Genomic DNA, 24,385 nt, shown 5'->3' on the forward strand with positions numbered 1-24,385 from the left:
AGATGCAGGAGTCTCATTGTACTCGTGTGTCTGTCCTGAGGCAGAATGTGACCATAGCTGGATAATCCAGTGGGGAAGAGGGTTACGTTTTGTACTGTCACATGCAATGCCGAGTACTCAGACACACGGTCTCATTCATGTCAGCAGGACAGTGGGAATAGGCATTTAACTTTGCAGAGACCGAAGAACGTAGTCGTTGGTGTGCACGCACCCCGTCACCTGGGATCTTATTCCTCCAGAAGATGAGAACGCCGCAGGCTCTTTATTGCGTGCTTTCCAACTACATCGTTCCTGCTGTCTCTCTGAGAAACAGTGCTCAATCTAGGACCTGTTCAATTGCTGAGGGGCTAACTAGAAACCTTTTGCTGTCCTACTTGTCGAAGCCGGGGAGGGGCGTGCACTCACAGCTTCCCCTTTTGGTCTCATTCCTAAGGGAATTGTACCAGCTTTTTGGCAAGCATCTGCTTATTTGCAAGGAGTGGGATTTTATGACAGGTATGCATTAGCATAGGGGGACAGCAGAGGCAGGAGAGGAGGAGCATGCTTCAAAAGATGCAGGATGAAAGAGAGAGCTTTGCACTGCACGTGCATGTTTTGTTTGTACTTCAGCTTCAGGTTTTTTAGCACAGCAGTCTATACAGGTGTGGCCAAAAATGAATACAGCACATAATAGAGGTGGCTCTGAGCCTGCAGCAAGCAAACGATATGACCAGTAAGGAGGAGTTATCCCATATGATGATCTTATCTTATTGCCCAGTTAGGGGTGTAGTTACATGTTACACTTAGACCACGCTAAATCTGCAGGATGCTAAGCAGCATTAAAGCTAGAACGGACAGTGAGCATCTGCACATTAAGGATTAGTACTATTCATTGTCTGCCTTTCTACTAGAGGGCTAGCAAGCAGGGACATGGACAGGAGCATGGACACCTGGGCTCTATCCTTGATCTGGGTAAGGAATTGGAGATGGTGCATTCTGGGATGCTGGAGGACTGCAAATTGCTCGTTTTATCTCTGAAGTTATCAGACTGAAGTGACCCTAACATAAGCCAAGTAGCCCCAGCCAGAGTTAGTCCTTGCCTGAAATGGCATAACGTTGAGACACTCAGAAGGCACTTAGCGTGAGTTAATGAACTTTTATGTGTGGACTCTCAAATTTTAAGTATGGTCTAAGTATAACATGCAACCCCTAATCACTTCCCCCAAGCGGCACTGATCCTTGGCCATCCATTTACAGCCAGGCTTCATTTGATTACTGTAATAGAAGATGAGTATGCAAGAACTCTCTGGCAGGACATGAGCACTTTTCAAATATTTTATACTTTCTTGCAGAGAAGGTTTCTTAAAAGTCCTGTTATATAAAGACTCCAATGCACCTTTTAGCTTCTCCTGCTGAATTCATGCACATTCCTTATGCCATGCTTAGAAACATAATCCCAGTTGAAACCAAGTATTATTTGCTTTTGGCAAGTAGCTCTATAGAGGCTAAATTCTTCCCCTAGCTGGCTTTGTAATAAGTTTTGGAGAGGCTATGCATGCTGCCATAATGGACTTATTTTATTGACCTATTTCAGGTGGATCAAGTTCTCAAAGTCAAGCATAACTTCTCGGAGATTGACTTCAGGGCCATCAAATCACTCAGCTTGGGCAAGGTCACTGGTAAGTTCCACTTATGGTTTCTTAATTTGTCCTTGATTACATGATAAAGCCTCCGTAATTATCTGCACAGAGCGGTGTGTATGTGCATGTTTATGTGTGTTTTCAGTCTGCAGGGGCTGACCTTAAAATAGCAGAGCTGTTACTTATACCAGTGCAAAAGCAAAATTAAAGCCTTGTTAGCGGGATTGTCAGCGATGTTGTTTATTTGCACTGATAGCAATATTAACCTCTCTCCTTGCTCGCTGCAGCGTAGGATGCTGGGGTTTCACAAGGCACCTTTCTTTGAAGGCTCGTAGGCACAGTGTAGCTGCAATTCTTTCACCATTTCCCAGTATGCACCCAGTGTCTAGCCAGACCTGCCCTCTCATACTGGGGGAGGACAGAGACATGCCCCCCTCATCCCTTCTTCTACCCCCTCCCCATTCTAGTTGAGCACTGCAGGACACAAACCTTAAACTCTTAAATGATGAAGGGCTTACAATTATGCCTGCTGTGCATGCAGGCCAGACATTTTTAACATGGCTTCCCTCCCATGCTGCATGACCATCTCAAAACCAGGATCCATCTGTCAGCAATTTAGAAAGCATCCTCCCCAGACACACACTTCTTTATTCCCCTGTAGTCAAATTGTCTCCCTTTGTTCTTTAAGTGCCCCATTCATTTCCACTAAGAGATGAAGTCTCTCCTTATTATGACAAAAGAACAGGGAGAATATTATTGCTGATCCCATATTAGAACTGGACATTCAAATGAAGCTTGCCATCTGGGAGGCACTTACGGCCTGTTTTATTGCTGCAATTCAAATGCTTCCTTAATGGAACCCAAAGCCTGTGCATCTGCAAACCGTTTTGCCAGACCTGGACAATAGATGCCCACTAGTGTCCACTTATGAGCTATTCATTATACCTAATAGCATCAGTGCACTTTGCATCCTTCTTTGCTAAATAGCACATGAAAAGGTCTGGCTTCTGCCCCACAACGCAACTTTGCTTTTATAAAGAGCCTACCAAGAGCAACCCCAGTCTCTGATGTGTCAGTACTTGGCACTTCCCCATCCAAGTCAAGACTGAGATAACGTCCCAATTAATTCAAGGGCCTGTTGGGTTGCTGACACTGTCTGCTTCAGGCCATATTATAGAATAGGGTTCTTCAGCGTGAGCAGTCCCTGAGGAGCTTGATGCATTTGTTACAAGAACGATGGTTTCAGACAGCTGGTAATGGGCAAATTCCTCTTCTCTTCATCTCAGTTGCCTTGTAGTTGTAGTTTGATAAGACTGCTCTGTAGTGGCTAGAAAACTTCTTGCCCCTGTGGTGAAGAGATCACTGTATGCAGAACACACAGGATTTGGCCCGTGGAGCCCTAAAAGTCAGTGAGGCTAAAGGATCTCTAAATTATAGTTTTTAACCTACTTATCCCTTCTGTTTTAGTAATATGCGTTGATGCACTTCACTTCCTGTCCTAAAATAGCTGAATAATGAATGTTATTGGGCACTGTTAAACAGCAGCCCTGTTTCTTCCTGGAGGTAGCTGCATTTCAACAGGGATGACAGAAGGTGCAGCCTTAATCCTGTCGGCATTCGTTAGAAAGTTTGCCTCTGTGAATTTTCCAATGTCAGGCCCTGTATGAATCACAAAACCATTATTATTGTTATAGCAATGGCATACAAATATGTATGTGTTCGTTTAAAGGTGATATGCCAATGGATGAACACTTTTGCACCACAATCATGACTTCCAAAGTATTTATTTTTTCTCTCCTATTATTTGCATTTATTTTGTTGCTCTTATTTATCAGCGGCCAGATTTCCAAAGAGGAACCAATTGCTCATAAGTACTCTTTGATTGTCAAAAGGGATCCAGCTCAAATTTTTAAAGGATTAAGGTTTTGATTTCAGTGGGGCCAAGATACCTTTAAAAGTCTAGGCTGCAGTTATGAACAGAAGCAGCCAGATGTTTGGAAGAGCTTGGTGCCCTCCTTGTCTTGTTAATTAAGACTACGTCAGTCCCTGGATGGAGACGGGGCCCTTCAAAACATCTGCCCATTCTCTGATTCTGAAAAACTTCCTCCTCACCTCTTTTCTGCCCAGTCTTAACCTTTCATTTCATCCCAACTCTTTTCCAGCTTTCTGATCCTCTGATGCATCAGCAGAAACTTATGTTATGTCCCCTTTCTTTTCTTAGGCCCTTCACTCAGCTCCTCTTAGCATGGCCATCTTGATGAGAGCCGTTAGGAGAATGTCATAAAAGAATAAAGAAATCTTCTTGTCAGATCCCCTTCTGATAACCAGATAAACACAGCTATAACTCTGAGAAATAACCATTTTGTGGAAGAACAGATGCACGTTCTTTACTTTAAAGCTGCTTAGGTTTATTGATTTCTGTATCGCTCTCACATGCATTGGCTGCCCGTAGCTTTGGTCTTGTATCCTCTGCAGGAAACTGTCACTATTTAAGTCAAAAGGTGCTATTTTGGGGCTGAAAAGTCTGGGGTTCAGTTCCTAGGTTCACGACAGACTTCTTGTGTGGCCATGAGCTCTAAGGTATGTAAATGCCTACCTTCAAATGAGATCAATCTAGGCCTTGGTCTTTGTGGGCCCTTGTACATGATGTGTATTGTTTAGATGCACGTTACGAGAGAGCACCAAAAAACCCTGTTTTACTAGGTCAGTCGACTATTTTCATGTTGATTTTTTTTTTCATGGTAGGTTTTGATTTATCATGGCAAGTTAGACCACCTCCGACAAGTTTTCAAAGTTTCATAGTTTCTAGGGTCGGAAGGGACCTGAGCAGATCATCTAGTCCGACCCCCTGCCATGGCAGGAAGAATACTGGGGTCAAACGACCCCAGCAAGATGTGCATCTAACCTCCTCTTAAACCCCCCCAGGGTAGGAGCCGGCACCACTTCTCTTGGAAGCTGGTTCCAGGCCCTAGCCGCCCTGACACTGAAGTCGCGCCTCCTGATGTCTAGCCTAAACCTACCCTCTGCCAGCTTGTGACCGTTATTTCTGGTCACTCCTGGCAGTGCTAGGGGGAACAGGGACTCCCCCAATGCCTGCTGATCCCCCCTGACTAGTTTATAACAGGCCACTAGATCCCCCTCGGCCTTCTCTTGTGGAGGCTGAACAGGTTCAGGTCCTGTCGCCTCTCCTCATAGGGCCTGCCCTGCTGCCCCTGACCATGGGAGTGGCCTCCTCTGGACCCTCTCCATGTTGTCCACATCCCTCCTGAAGTGCGGCGCCCAGAACTGGACGCAGTCCTCCAGCTGCAGCCTGACCAGTGCTGCATAGAGGGGGAGGATCACCTCCCTGGACCTGCTCGAGATGCATCTGTGGATGGATGACAAGGTGCGGTTGGCCTTCCTGACCGCGTCCCCTCATTGCTGGGTTTCCCGGGTCCTCCTTCCTCCCCCTTTTGAACCACGATGGCCCTCTTCCAGTCCTCTGGCACCACACCAGAGCACCAGAAGTGCTCATACAGCCGTGCCGGGAGTCCCGCAATGACCTCGGCTAATTCCCTCAGCACTCGGCGGTACAGATCATCCAGACCAGCTGATTTAAATACGTCCAGTTCCTCCAGAAGTTCCCTGACTAGTTCGTCACTGACCCTTGGCCTAGGTAGGCCTCCCCTGAGGTCTCAGGGGGGCCCAGTGGAGGGATGGCTGTTCTGGTCCCTGCTCAGGAAAATGGAGGCACAGAAATCATTAAATATGTTAGCTTTGTCATCTGGTGTGACAACCAAATTTCCTAGTGTGTCCCACAGGGGCCCCACATTACCTGGTACCTTCTTTTTGGCCCCTATGTATTTAAAAAAGGATTTCTTGTTGTCCTTGATCCGGGAAGCTAGTCCCAGTCCCACCTCTGCCTTGGCCTTCCTGACCTCCCCTGCATCCACAAGAGAAGGCTGAGGGGGATCTTGTGGCCTGTTACAAACTAGTCAGGGGGGACCAGCAGGCACTGGTGGAGTCCCTGTTCCCCCGAGCACTGCCAGGAGTGACCAGGAATAACGATCACAAGCTGGCAGAGGGTAGGCTTAGGCTAGACATCAGGAGGCGCGACTTCACGGTCAGGGCGGCTAGGATCTGGAACCAACTTCCAAGAGAAGTGGTGCCGGCTCCTACCCTAAGAGGAGGTTAGATGAACACCTTGCTGGGGTCATTTGACCCCAGTACTCTTTCCTGCCATGGCAGGGGGTCGGACTTGATGATCTGCTCAGGTCCCTTCCGACCCTAGAAACTATGAAACTATCCCTGAGCAACCGCAGTATAATTCTCCCTGGGGATGGCCCCTCCCTGCCCTTGGGTGTGCGCCTCCCTTTTAGCTAGGAGACATTCCCGGATGCTTTTGGTGAGCCATGGGGGCTTTTGCGCCCTCCTGCCCCCTTTGATCCGTGGTGGGATTACCTCCCACTGGGCTTGGAGGATCGTCTCCTTAAGGAGCGACCACTCTTGGACACCCAGCTCCCCTCCCCTCCGGGACCTCAGTGCCTCCCCGACTCTTCTCCTTAGCTCATTGAAGTCTGCCGTCCTGAAGTCCAGGGCTGCTGCCTTACTGCAGGCCTTTGCCACCTTGCGCTGGATGGTGAATCCCAGCAGGCGATGATCACTGTCGCCCAGGTGGTCGAGCCCCCGCAGCCCCCTCACCAGGTCGTCGTCCATGGCCAGCACCAGGTCCAACAAGACATCTCCCCCGGTGGGGCTGTGCACCTCCTGGGTAGATGGAGGTCCTGCACTCTGGCTAGGAACCTACGTGAGCGGTCAGACCTGGCCGACTGCTCTTCCCAGCAGATGTCTGGAAAGTTCGGGTCCTCCATGATGACCTCGTCCTTTGACCTAACGACCTCCGTGAGCTGATCTAAGAATTCCTAGTTGAGCTTTTCCCCGTGGTCGGGTGGTCTGTAGTAGACCCCCGCCATGAAGTCTCTTTCCCCTCGACTGCCTTGTATTCTAACCCAGAGCACTTCAGAGTGCCCCCCTCTGATTATTTGCTAATTGACGAGGATGTGTATTCCTCCTTAATGTAGAGCGCCGCAGCCCCACCTTTCCTCCCTGTCCTGTCCCTCCTGTACAGCCCATAGCCCTTGGTATTCACCTCCCAGTCCTGCATTGGGTCCCACCACATTTCAGTGAGCCCCACTATGACTGGGTTGGTGTCAGCTAGCAGGAGGGTAAGTTCCTCTTGCTTGTTTCCCAAAACAAGTTTTGTTTTAACCGTGGCTAATTGTTCCACCAGGTTTAATTTTATCATGAAACTTTCATTATGGATATTCTTACACAACGCTAAAATTGCCATTTTCCCTGTTCTGACACAATTTGGCCACCTGATGCCCTCTAGCATTTTTTTTACTAGTAATAGCACATCTATCAATTATGAGCATTCAACGTGTTACGTGCAAAATAGTAATAGGAATCACTGTGGCACATTGTGAGAGTGAAATAAACCTAAAGATGATCTTTAGCTAGTAAAAACCAGTGTCATGTACAGGTGTCGTGTATCCCTGTCCCACCATGGGTGTTAGGAATAATAGCCTTTTCCTACATTGCAGGAGTTGTGTGATGATAAATGCATTAAAGCTTGTGAGACACTCAGACCCTACTGTAGTGGGGGCTGTGTAAGTATCTGAGATGGATCTAAATTTAAACTTGTCTTTCAAGGAGAGAAAATACAGTGGAGAACTATTCAAGTGCCTCCCAAACATCTATTGAATTTATCCTCACAGAATCCCTCTGCTAAGGGGAAGTGTTATTATTTCTACATTTCACTGCTATCATTTACAGACATAAGGCTGAAGTTACAGGAGGACCCAGATGAATCATACTGATGTCCGTAAAAGTCCCTTCATATCTACTGTATTTTGATCCCAAATAGCTTGCTCATAGGGTCACAGAGGAGGGTCTTTGGCAAAGAGTGGAACATAGATCAGTTCTTCCTCTGGCTTAGCGCCTTACAAACAAGACCACCTCTCTTGGTGCTTGTGCCCTGGTGCTTTTAACTAGATCACATGCATTACAGTTATGCTTAGGGTTACTCTATAGAGACTCTATGCAAAGTGTATGCATACAGGTCCATCTATAAAGAGATATCATACAGCCCAGTGGAAAGTGGTGGATTGATTTGCTTGGGTTGGTTTTGACCTTACCATTTTACAAGTCTCTAAATATATTTTGTTTTCATCCATGCAATGCCTGGTCTTTTCATGGTAGCTGCTTCAGTTTCATTTAACAGACTAATGAAAATTCTTCATTCATTGCCAGAAAAGCCTAGTCCTTGTGCTCATATTTATTGTGAATGCATCTGACTTATTGGGATAACAGCATCTAGCTTCCTACGTATCGCTTCTTTGGAGACCGGCATGGTACCCGTGATAGAGTGGTACCAGAATAGGGAAAACAATGTTTAAAATAGGGGCTTAAGAATTCCTTGAGGATGCATAGCATAAAGCTTTTTTTGACCTCTAATTTACATGTGTCTTCTCCAGTCGCGCGTAAACAGAATGTCCCAGATTTGTGCTAGAAAAATCTATACTCAATACTACATCTTCATGGATCACTTTCTTTCCATGCAGGTTTGGTCCAGCCACATTAGAGTCTCTCCACTTACCTCCATAATGGCGAAATCAGGCCATATATGTGTAATACATTGAAGAATACATTTATTGGGAAAGCATTGTACAGAGAGAAAATGCATACAGTGGTGTAAATAAACAGCAAAACATAGATCTTGTCTAAAAATGATAAATGTGCCCACCCTCAACCATTACAGACTGATACATATGAGTATTATATTGGTAGGGGAAATACATCAGGTTTATTTCAGGTATCATCAATGGGAGGAAGGGTGTAGGGAAGCTGCACTAAAGACATGCTTCTTTAAGGAGAGGTTTGAAGCAGAAGATGGAGGAAGAAGAGGAGTGAAGTCAAAATTAGGTATGAGATGTCACCTTTTCTGTAGTTGAAAATGTAGTAGGTTTCTGACTGAATGAAAAGCTTCAGTCAATGAATGTGAACCTACAGCTTTTAAAGACCAAACAGAATGGTGACTCCATGACTTGCCCCGTCAGCCACCACTCCCCTGCCTCCATCGGTTTATTTGTCATGTTGTCACCTCTTCAAAACTTCCCTTGTTACTTTATTCCCTCCCTCTTCTGCTTTCTCAGCCTCCTTAGATGGGCCACGACCACCAAGACAAACAGATCTCCATGGTGCAACTTATGCACATGCTCTGGGGTTTGGGGGGGTGGTGGGGTGTTATAATTAGAGCAATTCCTGGACAGCTGCTCTAATTAAAACGCTGCAGCACCACATGTATTCAGCATTGCATTTTTCCAAATGGCCACGGGGTGCTTTAACTAAAGTTTGTTCAGTGAGTTTTAGTTAAAGTGCCCCCACCACCATTTTGAAATGTGGGGTGTTGAATACATTGAGATGGTGAGACACGGTGGGGCATTAATTAGTCTAATCAAGATTAGATCAATCGAGTCTGCTTTGGTGCACTTTAATTAGAAAGTGTCGGAGCACATGTATGGGCACCCAAAGCTGCTTTGTTCCAAGCAAAGTATTTTTGGTGATGATGCTGAGAGACTAGGAAAGGGGAGGAGGAGGTGATTTTCTACAGGTTACACCTGTGGTTCTGCAACAGATAATTCAAGGGTTGACACAATTTATCTATTGTTGCCGATGTTTTATATAATCCTGAAAGAGAATCTTTCTGTTTCCCTAAATATAGAACTGCCCAGAAGAAGGGTCTGCAGATAATTTCCTGCTCTCCATCATCTTTTATCTAGGAGCTTTATTTTTACTCTGAGTAGTTGCTACTTGAACTGATTGCAGCTGTCTCTTTTCAAAAGAATCCATGTATTCTTCTTTTATCGGCTATATCTCTTTATTTTTCGTGCATCAATTGCATCTTATAGTATGGCTGTATTGTACTGTATAATGTACTGTATTGTGAGCTCTGGTAGAAATCAAACAGGGGTGGCTGTGTTATGACACGTTAGGATTCAGATGTCACAGAGCTTCTGACACCTAACAAATGTCACAATGCAACCTGAAGCAAAGTCTTTTTTTAGCTGTTAGATGATCTGTGGAGTGGGGCGGGGGCCATGTGTAAAATTAGCTTGAGTGACTCATAATGACCTCAGGGGTGTACTATGGGGACTTTAAAAAATCTTTCAGCATCTGTACTTTTCCCAGAGCCCGATGAAGGAACTTTGAGCCTGGAAGCTTGCAGAAAAGGACATTTTTTTCTTCCGATTTCCCTGTTGGTCTAATAAAAGGCATCATTTTGGAACCAAGAGTTTTACTTCTTCATATGTCATAATGAGCTCAGAGTCCTCAAGTATTTCACATTATATGAAATGTTCTGTAATTTTGGCACAATGGAAGATGTATCGTGTCCATCTGTGTCCCAGCAGAGCTTGGGAATACATGTCTTTTAGTCCTATCTGCCACTCCTCTACCACACCAGTATCCATGGGCTTCTCTACATTACACAGAGGGAGCATCTATATGAGACGTTTATTACAGAGCTGCAAATTAGCTCCACGCCAAAGTCACATCATTTACATGTGTGGCCTTATTAGGCCATAGGAAACTAATTAACTCCACCATAGGTTAGTACTTGTAAACACGAGTCCTATCTTATGGTAGCGTTCTTTATTGCACATCAACACGCGTGTAGACATTTGCAGGGCTGGCTGCGGCACAGGGATGCTTTGGTGTGGGGGCTGCCTGCCAGCTAGCCCCTCACTGGAGTACCTTTGTGCCCCAGTCAGCATGTCCAAAGCACAGTAAGCCAGATCGGAGCAGCCCCAGGATGGCAGGCTGACCCCCCAGACGCCCTGCCAGCCAGGGCTCAAAATGCTGCGTTCCCAGGTGCTCTTGCAAACACAGTGCCCGGGAGCAATATGCACTGGAGTTTATTGCTCCATGCTAATAGCATGTGTAGATGCACCTAGAGTACCTTGTATTCTCCATAGGAGAAACTGGACTAGGTGGAATAGGAGCAGATGTAGTGGATCTGTACCATCCCAGGGCAAACTTAAGCAAGAGAAATCCTGACAAGGTCCAGGGCTTCATCTGCTGGCTTTGGGGTATATTTGTGCTAGGAACCCAGGCATGCCCAAAGCTGCCCTAATGCACATCAGAAATCAGCCTCACATGTGTCTTCTGTTTCTTCCCACTTATAGCTCAGAATCAGCAAAGCATCTCAGTTTTGTGGCAGGTTGCAGCCAGATATTGATGCGATGAGCTAGAAAGTTTGGTGGTCAACTCTGCATTTCAATAACAGATGCAGAACTGAGACCAAAAGAGTCTTTTACTTCTAGGTCACTGAATCAAATCCAACCCCTGGTTTACAGGCCAAAAAATAACCGTGCCAAGGTTGTCTAGCCACTTTGGGATGTTTCTAGTTTGTCTGTCGGGCTTAGTAAAGAGCCCAGCCATTGCTTCAGCCAGTGGATTATGCCCTTGCTGCATCCTAGCAGCGGTCCATTTAAAAGAGAGATAAATGGCACCACAGGAACACTTAACGGGTGCTGCACCTTGTCTCAATGAAATCAGTGTCCCCAGCAGTAAAGTCTATGACAGGTTTTCCGGAGCTGTCATGTTGGTGCTTGTCAGGAGCATGAAACAGACTTTTAAACATAGCTTGGGAGGAAAAGGAGGATGCTGGAGAATGTCCATGGTTGAGATTTCCCTTAGTCTCACCTTCAAAAGAGAGTCCCTTTGATCCAGCATCTTCCCCTCGCTAACAGCGTGAGGTGTGAGAGAGGAAAGAATCCAGCCTTTCAAAAGGACGGAGAATAAATGGGGAAACTTTTCAAGTCTTTAAAGATTGTTGTAGCCCTTTGAATATGGTTATTTTAGCCAGTAAAGCAAGATAAATCAGCCTCTTAGCTTCTGAAGTGGGGTTTGTAATTGCAGGCATATTTCCGGCAAGGCTTTGAGAGCTCGCTCCTCCATTTTCGACTGCCTCTCTAAGAAACCGGCATGCCTGGGCGTGCTGTTTTGCCTGGCTTCGGTGCCAAAACGTACTGCCAATTCCTCCACTAGTCACTTGTGTCCAAGCTGTGAGAGTGTCAGGCAGGGATCTGCAAGTCTAAATGTAAGGAGACAAGTGTGAAGCCTCCCTGTTTGTGGTTATTAATTTGTATGACCATAGGAGTGCCAGCCTGACTACACTAAGCCCTGCACAACCCAGACATCCCCCAATGCAAAGAGCGTACACTCTGGTCTCTTAAATGATTCAGCTTTTGCAACCAACCGGGTGAAAGGCCCCATCAGCAAGCTCGGTGATTTTTATTAGGGAAATCATGAATTGCCTTGAGTATTGCCAGCCCAGACTGTTGTTTCTGATCAACTTTTTTGCAATATTTCTGCAGTTTTCCTTCTGCCTACAGAACTGCCGCTGTCAAATTAAGTCCCGTTCAGCTTCACCAGAGGCCGGGAGGTAGGAAGAGTCAAAAGGGACCCCCGAGTGTCTCCGAGAGGATCCAAGTGTCCCCACAGCTTTCCCAAAAGCCTGGCCATAACCCTTGGGGAATGCATGAAAGGCCATTATGGGCTGCCGGCTCTGTGATATCGCAGGGGCGTCATTTCTAACGCTCTCCCTCCTGTGATGCTGTTTGCATACTGAACAGCACTTTAACAAAGTCAGCAGAAACCAGCTGGAAACTGCCACATTTTGACAAGCATCTAGAAGAAAAGGCAGGTTTTCCCTTTCAGTGAGTAAAGAATGGCTGAATCGCCTGTAGAAATTAAGAGAATTGTACAGATGATAAGAAAGTCACCCTGATTTGACTTGGCTGCACCACCTTCAGGCCATAGAAAGACAGTGATGTCGGGCTCATTGGATGATTGGTTAGGAGGCCAGGGAATAAAACCCAAGAGACTTGGACAAGTGATGCCGGTGACTTAGGAAGTGCAACTTATTCCCCCTGAGTCAAAGTTAGGATAACACTCCTGCCTAATGCTACAGGAGACGTGATTTCTACTTCGATGCTAAGAACCCAAGTCCTAAAAATGTGGTTATTTAGGACGCTCCACTGTCAAAGTTCAGATCAATAATCTCAGTGTCCCACTGAAATACTCATTGCTTAATCAGCTTACATCTGCCAAAGCTCCCACAGGTAATTTCAATTAGCCATAATATTCACATTGTCCTGTACCGTTTTTTAATTCGCTTTTGCACTGGGAAGCAGCTCAGACGTTGTACCGTACAGGTGGCTGTATTTCACTTACAGGTAGAGTGAACTCCATCATGGAGGCATTTGGACTTCAAACTGCAGTATATATTTAAGGGGTGTAGGTTGTCGCCGTGTTGGTCTAAGGACACAGGCAGACAAGGTTCTGTGGGTGAATCTGATACCTTTTATTAGACCAGCTTAAAAAGTTGGAAAAAATTTTTTAGGAAGCTTTCAGGTTTAAAAACCATTCATCAGGCTGAGGAAGTCTCTGCAGTTGGTGCATGCACGTCCTATTTCAGGTTTTACTTCAGGTGTGTAATGTGTGGAAGGGATGTACAAAACGGCCGCTTTGTTATAATGCAGATAAAAATGGAAATCGTGTATGGTTCGGCAGATAAAAGGTGCTGAAATCGTCGTAAGAATCCTAAAAATCAGTAACTCAATATTAAAAGCAAATCCCCAGTTTCAAAGGAAGTCCTTGTAAATACATAGAAGTCAGAATGGCAAGAGAGCAAGAACAATGCGAGCTTATGGGAGCGGTGAATTGCTGAATTGCGTTCAAAGAGTGAACACCAGGATCCAGCTAGAAGCCAGCCACTTTAATCCATAATCAGAAGAACGAATGCACAGACCAACTAATGTGCAAGCCAACAGAGACGGCTGAATAATTGTGCATTTTAAATGCATGGGACAAGTCAAGTTGATGAGAGAGAACAGCTAAGTTACTCACAAGCTGAGCAAGGCAAATCGAAGATGGACTCCTTCTCTTCCTCCTCTGCCCCTCGACACGGGAGTCGTACTGCATGACTTAATTTGAGGGACTGAGAACAAATGTGCAGCGCAGGAATGGCAGAAAGCGAGACTGGAGCACCACGTTTGCATGGGCTTAATTTACCGAGTCAAACAAATGCTTTGGAGGATTCACAGATTTTAAGGTCAGAAGGGACAGTTTTAGTCCTCTCATCTGAAGTCCCCCATAGCGCAAGCCTTAGTATTATAGAGTAATTGAGTCCAGTAACTTTTGCTGGCATGTCCTTTAGAAAGCCAGCTGTTCCTGATTTCAAGTGATGGAGAGTCCATTTGCAACCCTCAGTCAGCTGTTCTCATAGCTGCGTGCGTATGTGCTGGGCTGGATCTGAAGTGAGCACGAGGGCATGACCAGACCTCCCTCCGCATTTTGGAGCATGGCAGCAGCACCGGGGACTTTAAGTCCCCGAAGCAAATAACCACCCCTCTCCCCTTTGAAATTCATATGAATTTCAAAATAAGTAATAAACCTGCCATGTAATGTCTCGTAAGTTTTTCAAGTTACCATGAAAAAGAAATTTTGGGTTTTCCCTTTGATACCAAGGAAATGAAGTAAACACACTGAATATTTTGGTGCTAAAAGATAAGATATGTCCATCTCCTTCGTCGGAGACAGCAAAGAAGCAGGAAATGCTAAAGTTGGCAATGTTTACTGAGTGGAGGGGTTTCTGACTTCTGTGAAGATGGAAAGTGCTCTGAATCAACATTTCTCTATTTCTTCTGGAAGTTTTCTTTAGAAGTATCAAGCCAGTGATGTATTTTGTGAATGGCCTACCACGTTTAATTCCTTCATCTTCCGGTTCTCTTTCTGTACACGGACGGCTTCAGAAAGGCCAGAGTCCGTTCGTGAAGGCCAGGAGTTTTTCCAGCGCTGAAGACAAACGTGCTTCCCTTGAGAACTCCTTCCCCAATCCTCTTTTGGAGAACAATACTAGCATTTTCAGGTGTGAGAGCCTGAAAGCTGGCAGAAAAAGACAGGTTTGGGGGGTTTTTTTTGCTATTTCTTAGTTGGTTTAGTAAAACGTATCATCTTTGAGCCAAGAGTTCTAGATTTTTGCATATAATTTTTCTTGGTGCCTCTGACTAAGTTTTGCATATGCTTGTTTTTGCACCTACAGTTTGGCCATGTGACAATTGCTATAGTGGCACCCGTTACAGATTGAGCCGTTATGGCATACTTCCTTCCAGCAAAGCAAGCCCTCCGAGTGAGATCTCACACTTACACATGGAGTTGCTAAGAAACAGCCACAGTTAGGTGTCATGTGTTCTCATGCAGAAACTCAAAAGCTAATTACTAAGCTTTTCTCCTCTAAATCCATCTTTGACTGTCATGCCATGATCGGCATCCATAAGTGCCAAAGGGTAACATGGGATGTATTTGGTAGCCGTGTTGGTCTGAAACAAAAAGAAATGCAAAACTCTATAACTCTTGCTTCAGAGATGATACCATTAATTAGACCAAGTAAGAAATCACACTGAAAAAATTATCTTTCTTTGCGAGCTTTTGGGCATATGCACCCTTCCTCAGGCTCGGGGAAAAGTAAAGTGGGTTAAAAAGTCCCCTTCAGCAGAAAATAAACTTGATTTTGCACAGGGCAATGTGGAATTCAGTCTTCAGCCATTTCAGCTCTGTAGCAAACAAACAAACAAAACTGCATACTAAAAAACTTCATCAAAACGTTTTTAGGTAGCACACTCAAGCGCACAAAATTAAGAGATGTTAGATTGACCCTTGCTACTGGAACAGACTCTCTCACCTTTTTTCCCATCCTCCGTACTAAACGAGGGTGTTTTTTTTTCTGGAAATGATAATGTGAGGTGGTGAAATTAAAGCCATCTCATAATACATGTACATAAGAATATGTCATCCTGTAAAGAAGTGCTTTTTATCAATGGCTAATATTAAACTGTGCTGACCACAAGAATTTGGGCAACTCAACTTGTTGCAAATTGTGCACAATAGTGTCTCATGTTCAAGACCCAAACACATTGAGATGATGATTTCCCAGACTTCCACTCAGCGTTTTATAAGCTCTCAGACATTTTCACAACACGTGTATAAAACAGAAGAGTGCAAAAACGAGGAAGGGATCAATATTTTCCTACTCGCTACTTGCAGTCACTTGGGGATGGTTCAGTCACTTGGGGATCCACGACTGAATCTAGGAGGGGACTGCTACTTGGTGGCTTTCCCAATAATGCATCTCCTCCAGTCTGATTAGGAAAGACTTTCAACTCCTTCTAGGGTGACTAGAAAGGGGGATCTCGGTGAGTCCCTGGTTGATGGAGCTAGCTGTAACTGAGGGAGGTTGATCCCAGAAGATTTTTATAGGAGTTCACAGCAACATTTTCACAGCCCTATAAAGTTTCTGGATGTAGGGTATAGATTTTATCAGTTTTGTTTTACCATACTCATTGTCAAAGCATTTGATCACTTTTGCTTTTTGATACCCTTTGCCATTTTATGCCATGTTTCCTTTTCCTTTTTTGTATACTAGTTTCTTTTTAATACCATATTTCTTTGTAATACAAAATTGTCTTTTATTTAGACCCAATTTCCTTTCATTCTTCTGCTGTTTTGCCAAATTGCAAATCATAATTTCTGGGCAAGTTAATAACCCGGGTGGACCCGTTCAGCAGTCAGGGGTTAGAAGGCTTGCACAAACTCAGGGTGTGCATCTGAGAGCACCATTTTGTCACACCACTGTCTTACAATTTGAATGTGTCATAATTTGCCTTGCAATTTGAATGTGTCATAACAAACTGGAGAACAGGGAAAGAATCCAGATTTCCAGTGCTATAAACCATGAGTTTCTAACTGCCTGCAGGTAAGATTTCTAACCTTGAACAATCATTGGGCCCTTGCTCAACAACTATTTTTACTCTGCTTTGCTTTGTTTCTGATTGACCTTGATAGATGAATTATACTGAGTCACAGACCTCTAAGCAGGGCGAATTGCAGTGCTTGGGAAGTAAATAAAAAGGGAATCCTAAGAAAGAGAATGCAACGTCGCTATCCTTTACTGATTTTCTCAAATGCCTCTGAGCCTCCCTGCATTGTGTGACTTTGTGTGGACTTTGAACTGGCTTTTTCCGACAAGTTTAAACACAAATGCATGGATTAGTCAAGTTATTTCTCTTGCAGCTTGAGAAAGGACACAGAAATGGATATTTAATTTGTAGATACCCCAGCGGTCCTCAGATCGGTGGTGCAGCTCCCAGGACAGCGGAGCCTAGGCCCCTTGACCTGAGCTTTTAGGAATAACCAATAAAACAAACAATAACAGTGACAAGTGAGTAGGTTGAACAACCTCCTAGACTGTAGAATCATTGTAGTGTTAGAAGCTCAAGGATGCAAAATAGTCAACATGAGATGATACGACGTATTAAATAATATACATTAGGGAATAATTCACTATTGGATCAGTAAGCAGAGCAGATGATCTAATAAGTCTTGTCCATTTTTGTCAAACTGAACACTGCTGGTAAAATATATTGTAAGTAATAAGAATTTTTAAAATTGTATATAAGGCCAAAACAATGACCATATTGCACCATATCATAGGCCCATATAGCTCAGTCTTCTCTTTCTCACAGTGGCACAGATGCTAATGGGATAATATTTAAGTAGGGTATATCCAGGATGATTTATTCCCTGCCCCTCTCTTCCTACAGCTTCCAGCAGTCAGGACCCTATGGAAAGCATCGTTGCTCAATTATGGCAGTACTCACGGTGTTTTTAGTTGCTTCCCAGAGAGGCAAGAAAAAATGGTAGGAGGAAGGAGAAGGAAGCAATTTATGCATGAGCCAGCTTCATTCATTATAAGCCATGCAGGTTGCTGTGGGAAGGTGGGGCACTCGATGGATGAGCTGAAAGCAAGTGTCTCCCTCTTCAAGAGTTGAGTAAAAGAGCAAATAGATGTGATTGAGTGAGATGAGTTGGGTGGGAACATCTGGAGGAGACGAAAAACTCTCAAAGAGCCACATTTGAACCCCACTTCTTGTTATATGGTCTGTTGCAGATAGTCTGGGACTCGATTCTGACATCTCAAAGGCAAACTCCTATGGCTTTATTGGATGCCTGTCATCTGTCCGGTACAATCATATCGCTCCCCTGAAGGCCGCCTTGAGACATCCCAGCATCGCTCCTGTGACTGTCAAGGGCACCTTGACTGAATCCAGTTGTAGATCCATAATAGAGGCTGATGTGAACACAGTCACGACAGTATACTCTTCATCAGGTAAGTCCCTGCAAAAATTAGGCTTGGGTTTAATCTCTGTTTCAGAGGTCAGCATCTGTTCCACCTTCTCCCCTCCTGCACTTAATGTAATTGTGATAGTGGAAAACAAGCTTGATTTGGAAGTTGCCTTCTCTCTGTTATAATAACCTAGTACACGGGTTGTATTAACAGAAGGGTTGTAAACAGGTCATGAGAAATAAATATTCCTCTCTGTTTAGCATTGGCCTAACCTGAAGCATGGTGTCCAGTTCTGGAAACGTATAGACAAATGGCAAAGAGCCCAGAGGAGAGCAATGAAAATGATTTGAGATCTAGAAAAGATGAGCTAGCAGGAGGGGTTGGGAGATCTTGGATGATTTAGTCTGGAGATGAGAAGACTGAGGAAGGGTATGGTGATGTTCCACAAATGCAAAAAGAGTTGTTATAAAGAGGATTGTGATCAACTATTCTCTGTGTCTGTTGGGGAAACGATAGGCAGTAATGACCTGAAATTGCAACATGGGAGATTTAGGCTGGACGTTAGGAAGAACTTTCTATATATGAGGGGTTTTGAGCACTGGCACAGATGGAGAGGTGGTATACCTTCATCTTTGGAAGTTTTTAAATTCAGGTTCGACAGACACTTAGCTGGGACGGTTCAGTGGGGGATGATCCTGTTTTGAGCAGGGGTTGATTAAGGTGACCTCTGAGGTCCCTTGCAGCCCCCCTTGTCTTCCACCCATGATTCTGTGAATATACAGCTAACGTCTCTCCAGTTGCACATCCCCCAGGCACCTAAAGCAAATGTTTAATATCCTGCATTGCCTGAAAATAGAGATACGTGACATTATAGGAGAACAAAGCCTGAGTCCCAAAGGTTGAGTCCAAGCTGCATTTCCAAAACGCGGGAATGGCATTGCCAATACAAGCAATCCATTCAGTGTGGCACCATGGTTCAGTGATTTTCAACCTCTTTTCATTTGCAAACCCCTAACAAAAGGTTGAATGGAGGTGCCAGACCCCTTTGAATTGTAATTGTGGGTATTCCCATACTTTTGATTGATCATAGCCCTTTTTCATAGCCCTTCGACATAGTCTGTGGACCCCTGGAGGTCTGCGGACCACAGGTTGACAACCACTGTACCGGCATACGCCCCACAGCCAGGTACTACCATATACTAGCCATGCCACCTACTAACCACGGTTCTGCTCTAAGTAGTGGAAATGCATGAGTGTTTCTGATAGAAACTTCTTATCTGCGTGTGTCTTTGGCTGGATATTTGTATCATATGCCCTCTGGTTAAATGGAAGGCATGTCACTGGAATGATCCTGGCAGATGATCCCAGCAGTTCGTTCATCCTTTGCAATCGTGCAGCTGCCCTCTGAGAATTTTAAGTGGCTTGTCTATGCGTGTTTGTATGCAGCGAATGAGAAGAGAGCAGCTGGTAGTTCAGTCAGTGAAGACAGGGACACACTCGCTGCTGCTTTAGTCACTTGTGGATATAGAGAAATCCTAATGACCAGAAAGGGGTATTAAACAGAACGGGTTGTGTTTTGTTTTGTTCTTTTAATCTTCCTCAAACCACGAGTTCACTTTCTCTCCCCTTTGGGTAACTAATAAAGCTTCCGGTGTTTTATATCCTAATACCATTTCCGTGACATATGCACTTGCATCAAATCCCCATTTCCTTCAGCTTCTACCCATGGTGTTCAACAGAAAACAAATGATGCCATTAGAGCCTGGCATTGTGAAAAGGAATGATGATTGCTCTCTGTATGGGAAATGGATTCCAATTTATGTGTGCTTCACTCGCCCTCCCCCTGCCTTTAAATTATCTCATGCCTCTGTGAGGTAGGGAAGAAGCATGGCTTCTTAACAGCAAAATGCTAGGTGTGTATGGTTATGAGCGTACACACATTCTTCCTCCATTCCTTTGCTTTAGTAGCCAATTTTTGCTCTCATCTATCCCTGCCATCCATAGAAGATGACAGTCTAGGGAAAGCCCTGTGTCTCGAGAAGGGAGTTCAAACTGTAAGCTAGAATGGCATAGGATTTGCCCTTTTAAACTTTGCAGTTAAGTTGACGCAATGAAAAGTTAAGGTTAATCAGGCACAATGATATCTGAAAATGCAGGACCGTAGGGAAAGCATTATACTGGGTCTGCAATTTTGTGCTGAAAACAGCGTCAACTTTTTCTTAATGCCGGATTAATCAACGCTTAATAAAATCTCCATATTCAAAACAAACTTGTTTTATAGATCTTACTGAGACGTATGCATTTTTACTCAATGACTCCTTAAATACCAGGTACAGTGATGTATCTAGTTGGGGGTCGCGGCATGTAAGCCATGGTGCTATTCTGAATCGCATATTGAAGACCGAGAGAGAGAACGGGTCCACCAGAGCTGCATCAGTGCAAGCTGAAGGGGACTCTGACCTGCAGTGCACAGAGTGGTCTGAACACCTGTTTGTAGTGTGTCCCTTGCTCCCTCTTGTGTAAGCAGGTGTGTGGTGAGAGGTGGCGCAGGAGAGATTTGCAAGTCTTGAGTCACAAAGTCGATGTCCCATAAGGTGCAGTGTGCTAGTCAGAGGGCTGGACACGGCAGAGCGCTGGACACATGAAGCGCTTTATTTTTCTCAGAGAAAAATCAGAAACTTTGGAGTTTGTCATGAGCTATCTACCATGCTGGCTTTTCCCCTGCCCAAACACAAGCCCACAGGCTTTCCTGTTAGACACATCGGGTCGTGTATATAGTGTAATGAGGACTACCTCTCCGAAACTTTCCAAATAGCATAGTCTGGGCAAGTATCCCACTACCAGAGCTGGGAATTTCCAAGTAGATGAAGAAGCAGTATGGGAAAGACTCCAGTGCTGTTGGTGCAGTTTTATCAATGACTCTGCCATGCAAAATGCACACAACCAGGAATGAATGCAAGGGCTCACATCCAAAGTAGAAACTACCTACTTGAACCACAGGGCCAGGTTTCTTGTTTGTTTGCCTTCTCTCTATAGGTTGCTTTCCTTTTTGGCTTCCTAGTGGCCTTGCTTCAATGGGAAGGTGCTTTCAGTGCTGCCTTGTATGTGGTTGTGTTAGTGCTGCATGATGTGGGAGATCAGGCTTCAAATCCCCTGGGGTAGGGAGAGGTTAGTTTATAACCCAGGTGCCCCATGTCTCTCCTATCCTAGATAGTGGGTCTGCTTACTAGGTCACTGGGTACCAACAGCCCTCGCCCCGTCTCAGTTCAGCATCAGATATATGCTAATCAGGATTTACACCCACCTGCAGTTGCTGGGGTTGTGCAGCGTTTCTGTGTGTTTACAATGCAACTGAATTGCAATGGAGCAAAGTGCACGTAGATTTTTCCAGGGCATTCGTGAATCATGCTGAGAATGAGCAGCAGGACAAGCCTGGGTAGGTAGGTAAAAATGTAGCTGCTTAAGGTCAGCTGTGTACATATGCTTCACATAAGGCAAAGTAGAATAATATTAGATGAAAACACCTGAAAACTACATGTCACACACTCAAGCGGTAAAATAGATGATTGCTCTGTATGTCCTGTAGTATAAGTAATGTGTACCTTGCTCTGTAAGATACTGCACTTTGCTTTACCTTATATTTTGTTATAATTTACATATACATTATCCTGATCTGGGAAAAGACCGTATTTTTGAAGCCATCACAGGGAGATAGAAATAAGGCTGACCATTCGACTTTGCTATTAATCCCTCAATTTATCAGTTATAAATTTATCATCTCTGCATATCTGAACAGAAAAAAAATCAAATGCAGAACTCAATTGCCCATGCATCTGCCCATTTTCTTCTGCTCAGCTACATCAAAGCAACCTGCCAGGAAATCTTACTTTATTTAAGTGTTTTTTCCTCCAAAAAAATAAATAAATAAAAGTGCTCAGTGATCATAACGTCAGAATAACTGAAGCACTTTTCTTCAAACTTGGAACATTTATTAGATCTCTAGGTAAGTTTCTTAACAAGCCTTGTTCAAAATCCATTTAGATATACTTGAGTTATTCATGCATACATTTTATGGTTAAAATATTTGATATGGGATTTTGATGTTTTATGGAGTTCCACAGATCAGTCATTCCTCGCATGCTGAGATTGATAAACACACACAGTAGTTGCCATTGCAAAATGTACTTTGATGTTTGAAAAAACCGTGTCAGCTCTATTAAGCTGCTACAAACATCACAGTATGATCACATATTGTTTTACAGAAAGTGTCGGGTTTTGGGTTGGTTTTTTTTCACAGCGCTTGTCCACATCCTCAGCCAGTTGACACCAGCTGAGGATCTGGGTCTTGTGTATTTAAACTGTGCATACTGAAGACTTTCATAATGCAAAAACTACTTAATCTATATGTAAATAATCTATCGGTACAAAAATATGTTGCTTCTGGAAGGCATGTGAGACATGGCACGTCCCCATTTTGCTGAGGTGCCCTCTGGTGCCAGTTGTCTTCATACCGTAGTCTCAGGGGTCATATCTAAGAGGCACAGAACATCCTATTCAAGTCTCATATGAGATACGGTGTTGTTTTTTCTTGGCTTCAGAATTTACTGTGATCCCGCTGGGGAAGGTTGTGCTGTCACTTGCCATCTGCTTCTCTGCAACAAACACCTCCTCGCCCTGGATCCTGATTTTAGTTCTTGGGCAAAACATAATTCTTAGAAACTTTTAAGGTCTGTCGACCTGCATGCTGAAGTAGATAAAACTGCATTAAACAAGTGCAAGAAATTGAAAGTTACCTCTGCATCCCCAGTGGCTTGCTTTGGTTTTCTTCAGGTAATGATGGCCAAAAAGTAAACTTGTTCACGGCTTTTAGAGTAAAATATGTTCACGTGTTTTGCTGCTTCAGTGAGCAAACTGCTTGTGTCCTATGTGCGGTTAACACATCCTAAGTGTAATGTGTGACCTGGCCGTGAGTCGTTATCATTTTGTAAAGTTTACTGACTTCAGCAACCAAGGTGTGCAAAGTTAGCTGAAGCAGGTACTCCTGTATCTAGAAATCAACTATTTCTGATCAATAAAAAATCTGAGTTTTTCAAGTTCTCCTGTGAGTGAGAGATGGCATATCTAGATGCCCAATCTTTGGGCAAGTGAAGAGAGGGTAGTTGCAATGAAGACATGGTGGCTTCCACTACCATGCCCTAGCCCCACAATGGGTGACTTACCCTTATGTGACCCTTCCTTCTGTTGGTACACACTTCCGTAAGCCATCCCACAGGATCCAGAAGTCCTCTCCATGATTGTCTCCATCCTGAATATCAGCCAACTGTAGAACTGCAGGTTCCCCAATATTTCTGAGTTGCAAATGCCTATTTAGAAGAGGAGAGATCGATTCCTCTATAAAATGGACTCCTGGTCCAGAAACTTCCTGGACCTTCTTATCCATTTGCACTGCAATATGCACAGCCATTTACATCAGTGCAAATGGGTTATGAGTAGTAACCACTGCATTCAAGTTGCACTGGCATGACCGACTAAATGCACAGGGCATAACAGAATTGAGTGCTTTGTGGACACAGACAGTGAAAACCAATATAGCTGAAGACACAGACTCATCACGGTCCAAACACACAGACAGCGAAAGGATCTATAGCTGTCTGAATGAAAAATTTCATTCAGCAACGAGGTGCCGTTTAACTACCGAGCCAGTCTCTGCAGCAATTTGCATTTCTTGTTTAGGTCTCCATATCTCACACTTGAAAAGAGCAACCTGACAATGCAATAAAACATGTACCTGATATAGTCAGACCTAACTCCTGAGTGAAACGTATATATAGTAACTTGAAGGCTTAAAATAAGCAAACCATAGCTTTGCAATGGAAGCTTCAGTAGAGAAAAGGCTGAGGTGAGTCTGAAGTCATGATAGGATGGTAAAGGAGGCCTAGAGGTTTCACATCCAGAGCTAATGGCAGATGTGAAACACACAGCTTGTGCGATTTATCATAGCTCCACTGACAGGGTTTATCCCTTAAGCTGGATTTGAATTTGATGCTCACAAAGTGTGGTGTGTTAGGTCTTGTGTTTTGATATAAAGAAGAACCAGCCATGAACAGCACCGAACTTAAGGATGGTTGGATAGAGGAATTTGGTTCCGAACAATATTTCTCCCAAATGTCAAAGATTTATATTTCATCTAACGCAAATCATTAGGCTGACTGTATGTGCCATGGTAGGCAATCTTCCTTCTCATGGTTCCCAGCTTTCAAAGACGGGTGACTGATTGGTAGCTTAAGAATGGGAATGGAGGGAGGAAACACAAGCCACAAGGACTTACAGCAACTGATGGTGGAAGATCAGAAAGGGCCTAACTTACAGGTATTCAGGTTGTAGCCATATTGGTCTAGAGGCAAAGGGAATCAAAACTCATGGAAGAGGTGATATCTTTTATTAGACCAACTAGATGTTTGCAAGCACATTATTGTATTTATCTGCAGGTTTTCAGGCAGACTCACCCTTCATCAGGCATAGGAGAGAGCAAAGATTG

General features: G+C 44.2%; 1 protein-coding gene across 1 annotated transcript in view; it reads left to right on the forward strand.

The window, feature by feature from the left end:
* CNTNAP5 (contactin associated protein family member 5) overlaps positions 1–24,385 on the forward strand; it is a 465,902-nt gene that overhangs the window by 426,977 nt on the left and 14,540 nt on the right. The window contains exons 21-22 of the mRNA XM_090046063.1: positions 1,574–1,658; positions 17,671–17,889. Coding sequence (XP_089902189.1) covers positions 1,574–1,658; positions 17,671–17,889 — 304 coding nt within the window. The remainder of the gene's footprint in view (positions 1–1,573; positions 1,659–17,670; positions 17,890–24,385) is intronic.

This window comes from Crocodylus siamensis, chromosome 4, assembly GCF_052110815.1.
Source record: "Crocodylus siamensis isolate JL-2025a chromosome 4, ASM5211081v1, whole genome shotgun sequence".
Classification (NCBI taxonomy): domain Eukaryota; kingdom Metazoa; phylum Chordata; order Crocodylia; family Crocodylidae; genus Crocodylus; species Crocodylus siamensis.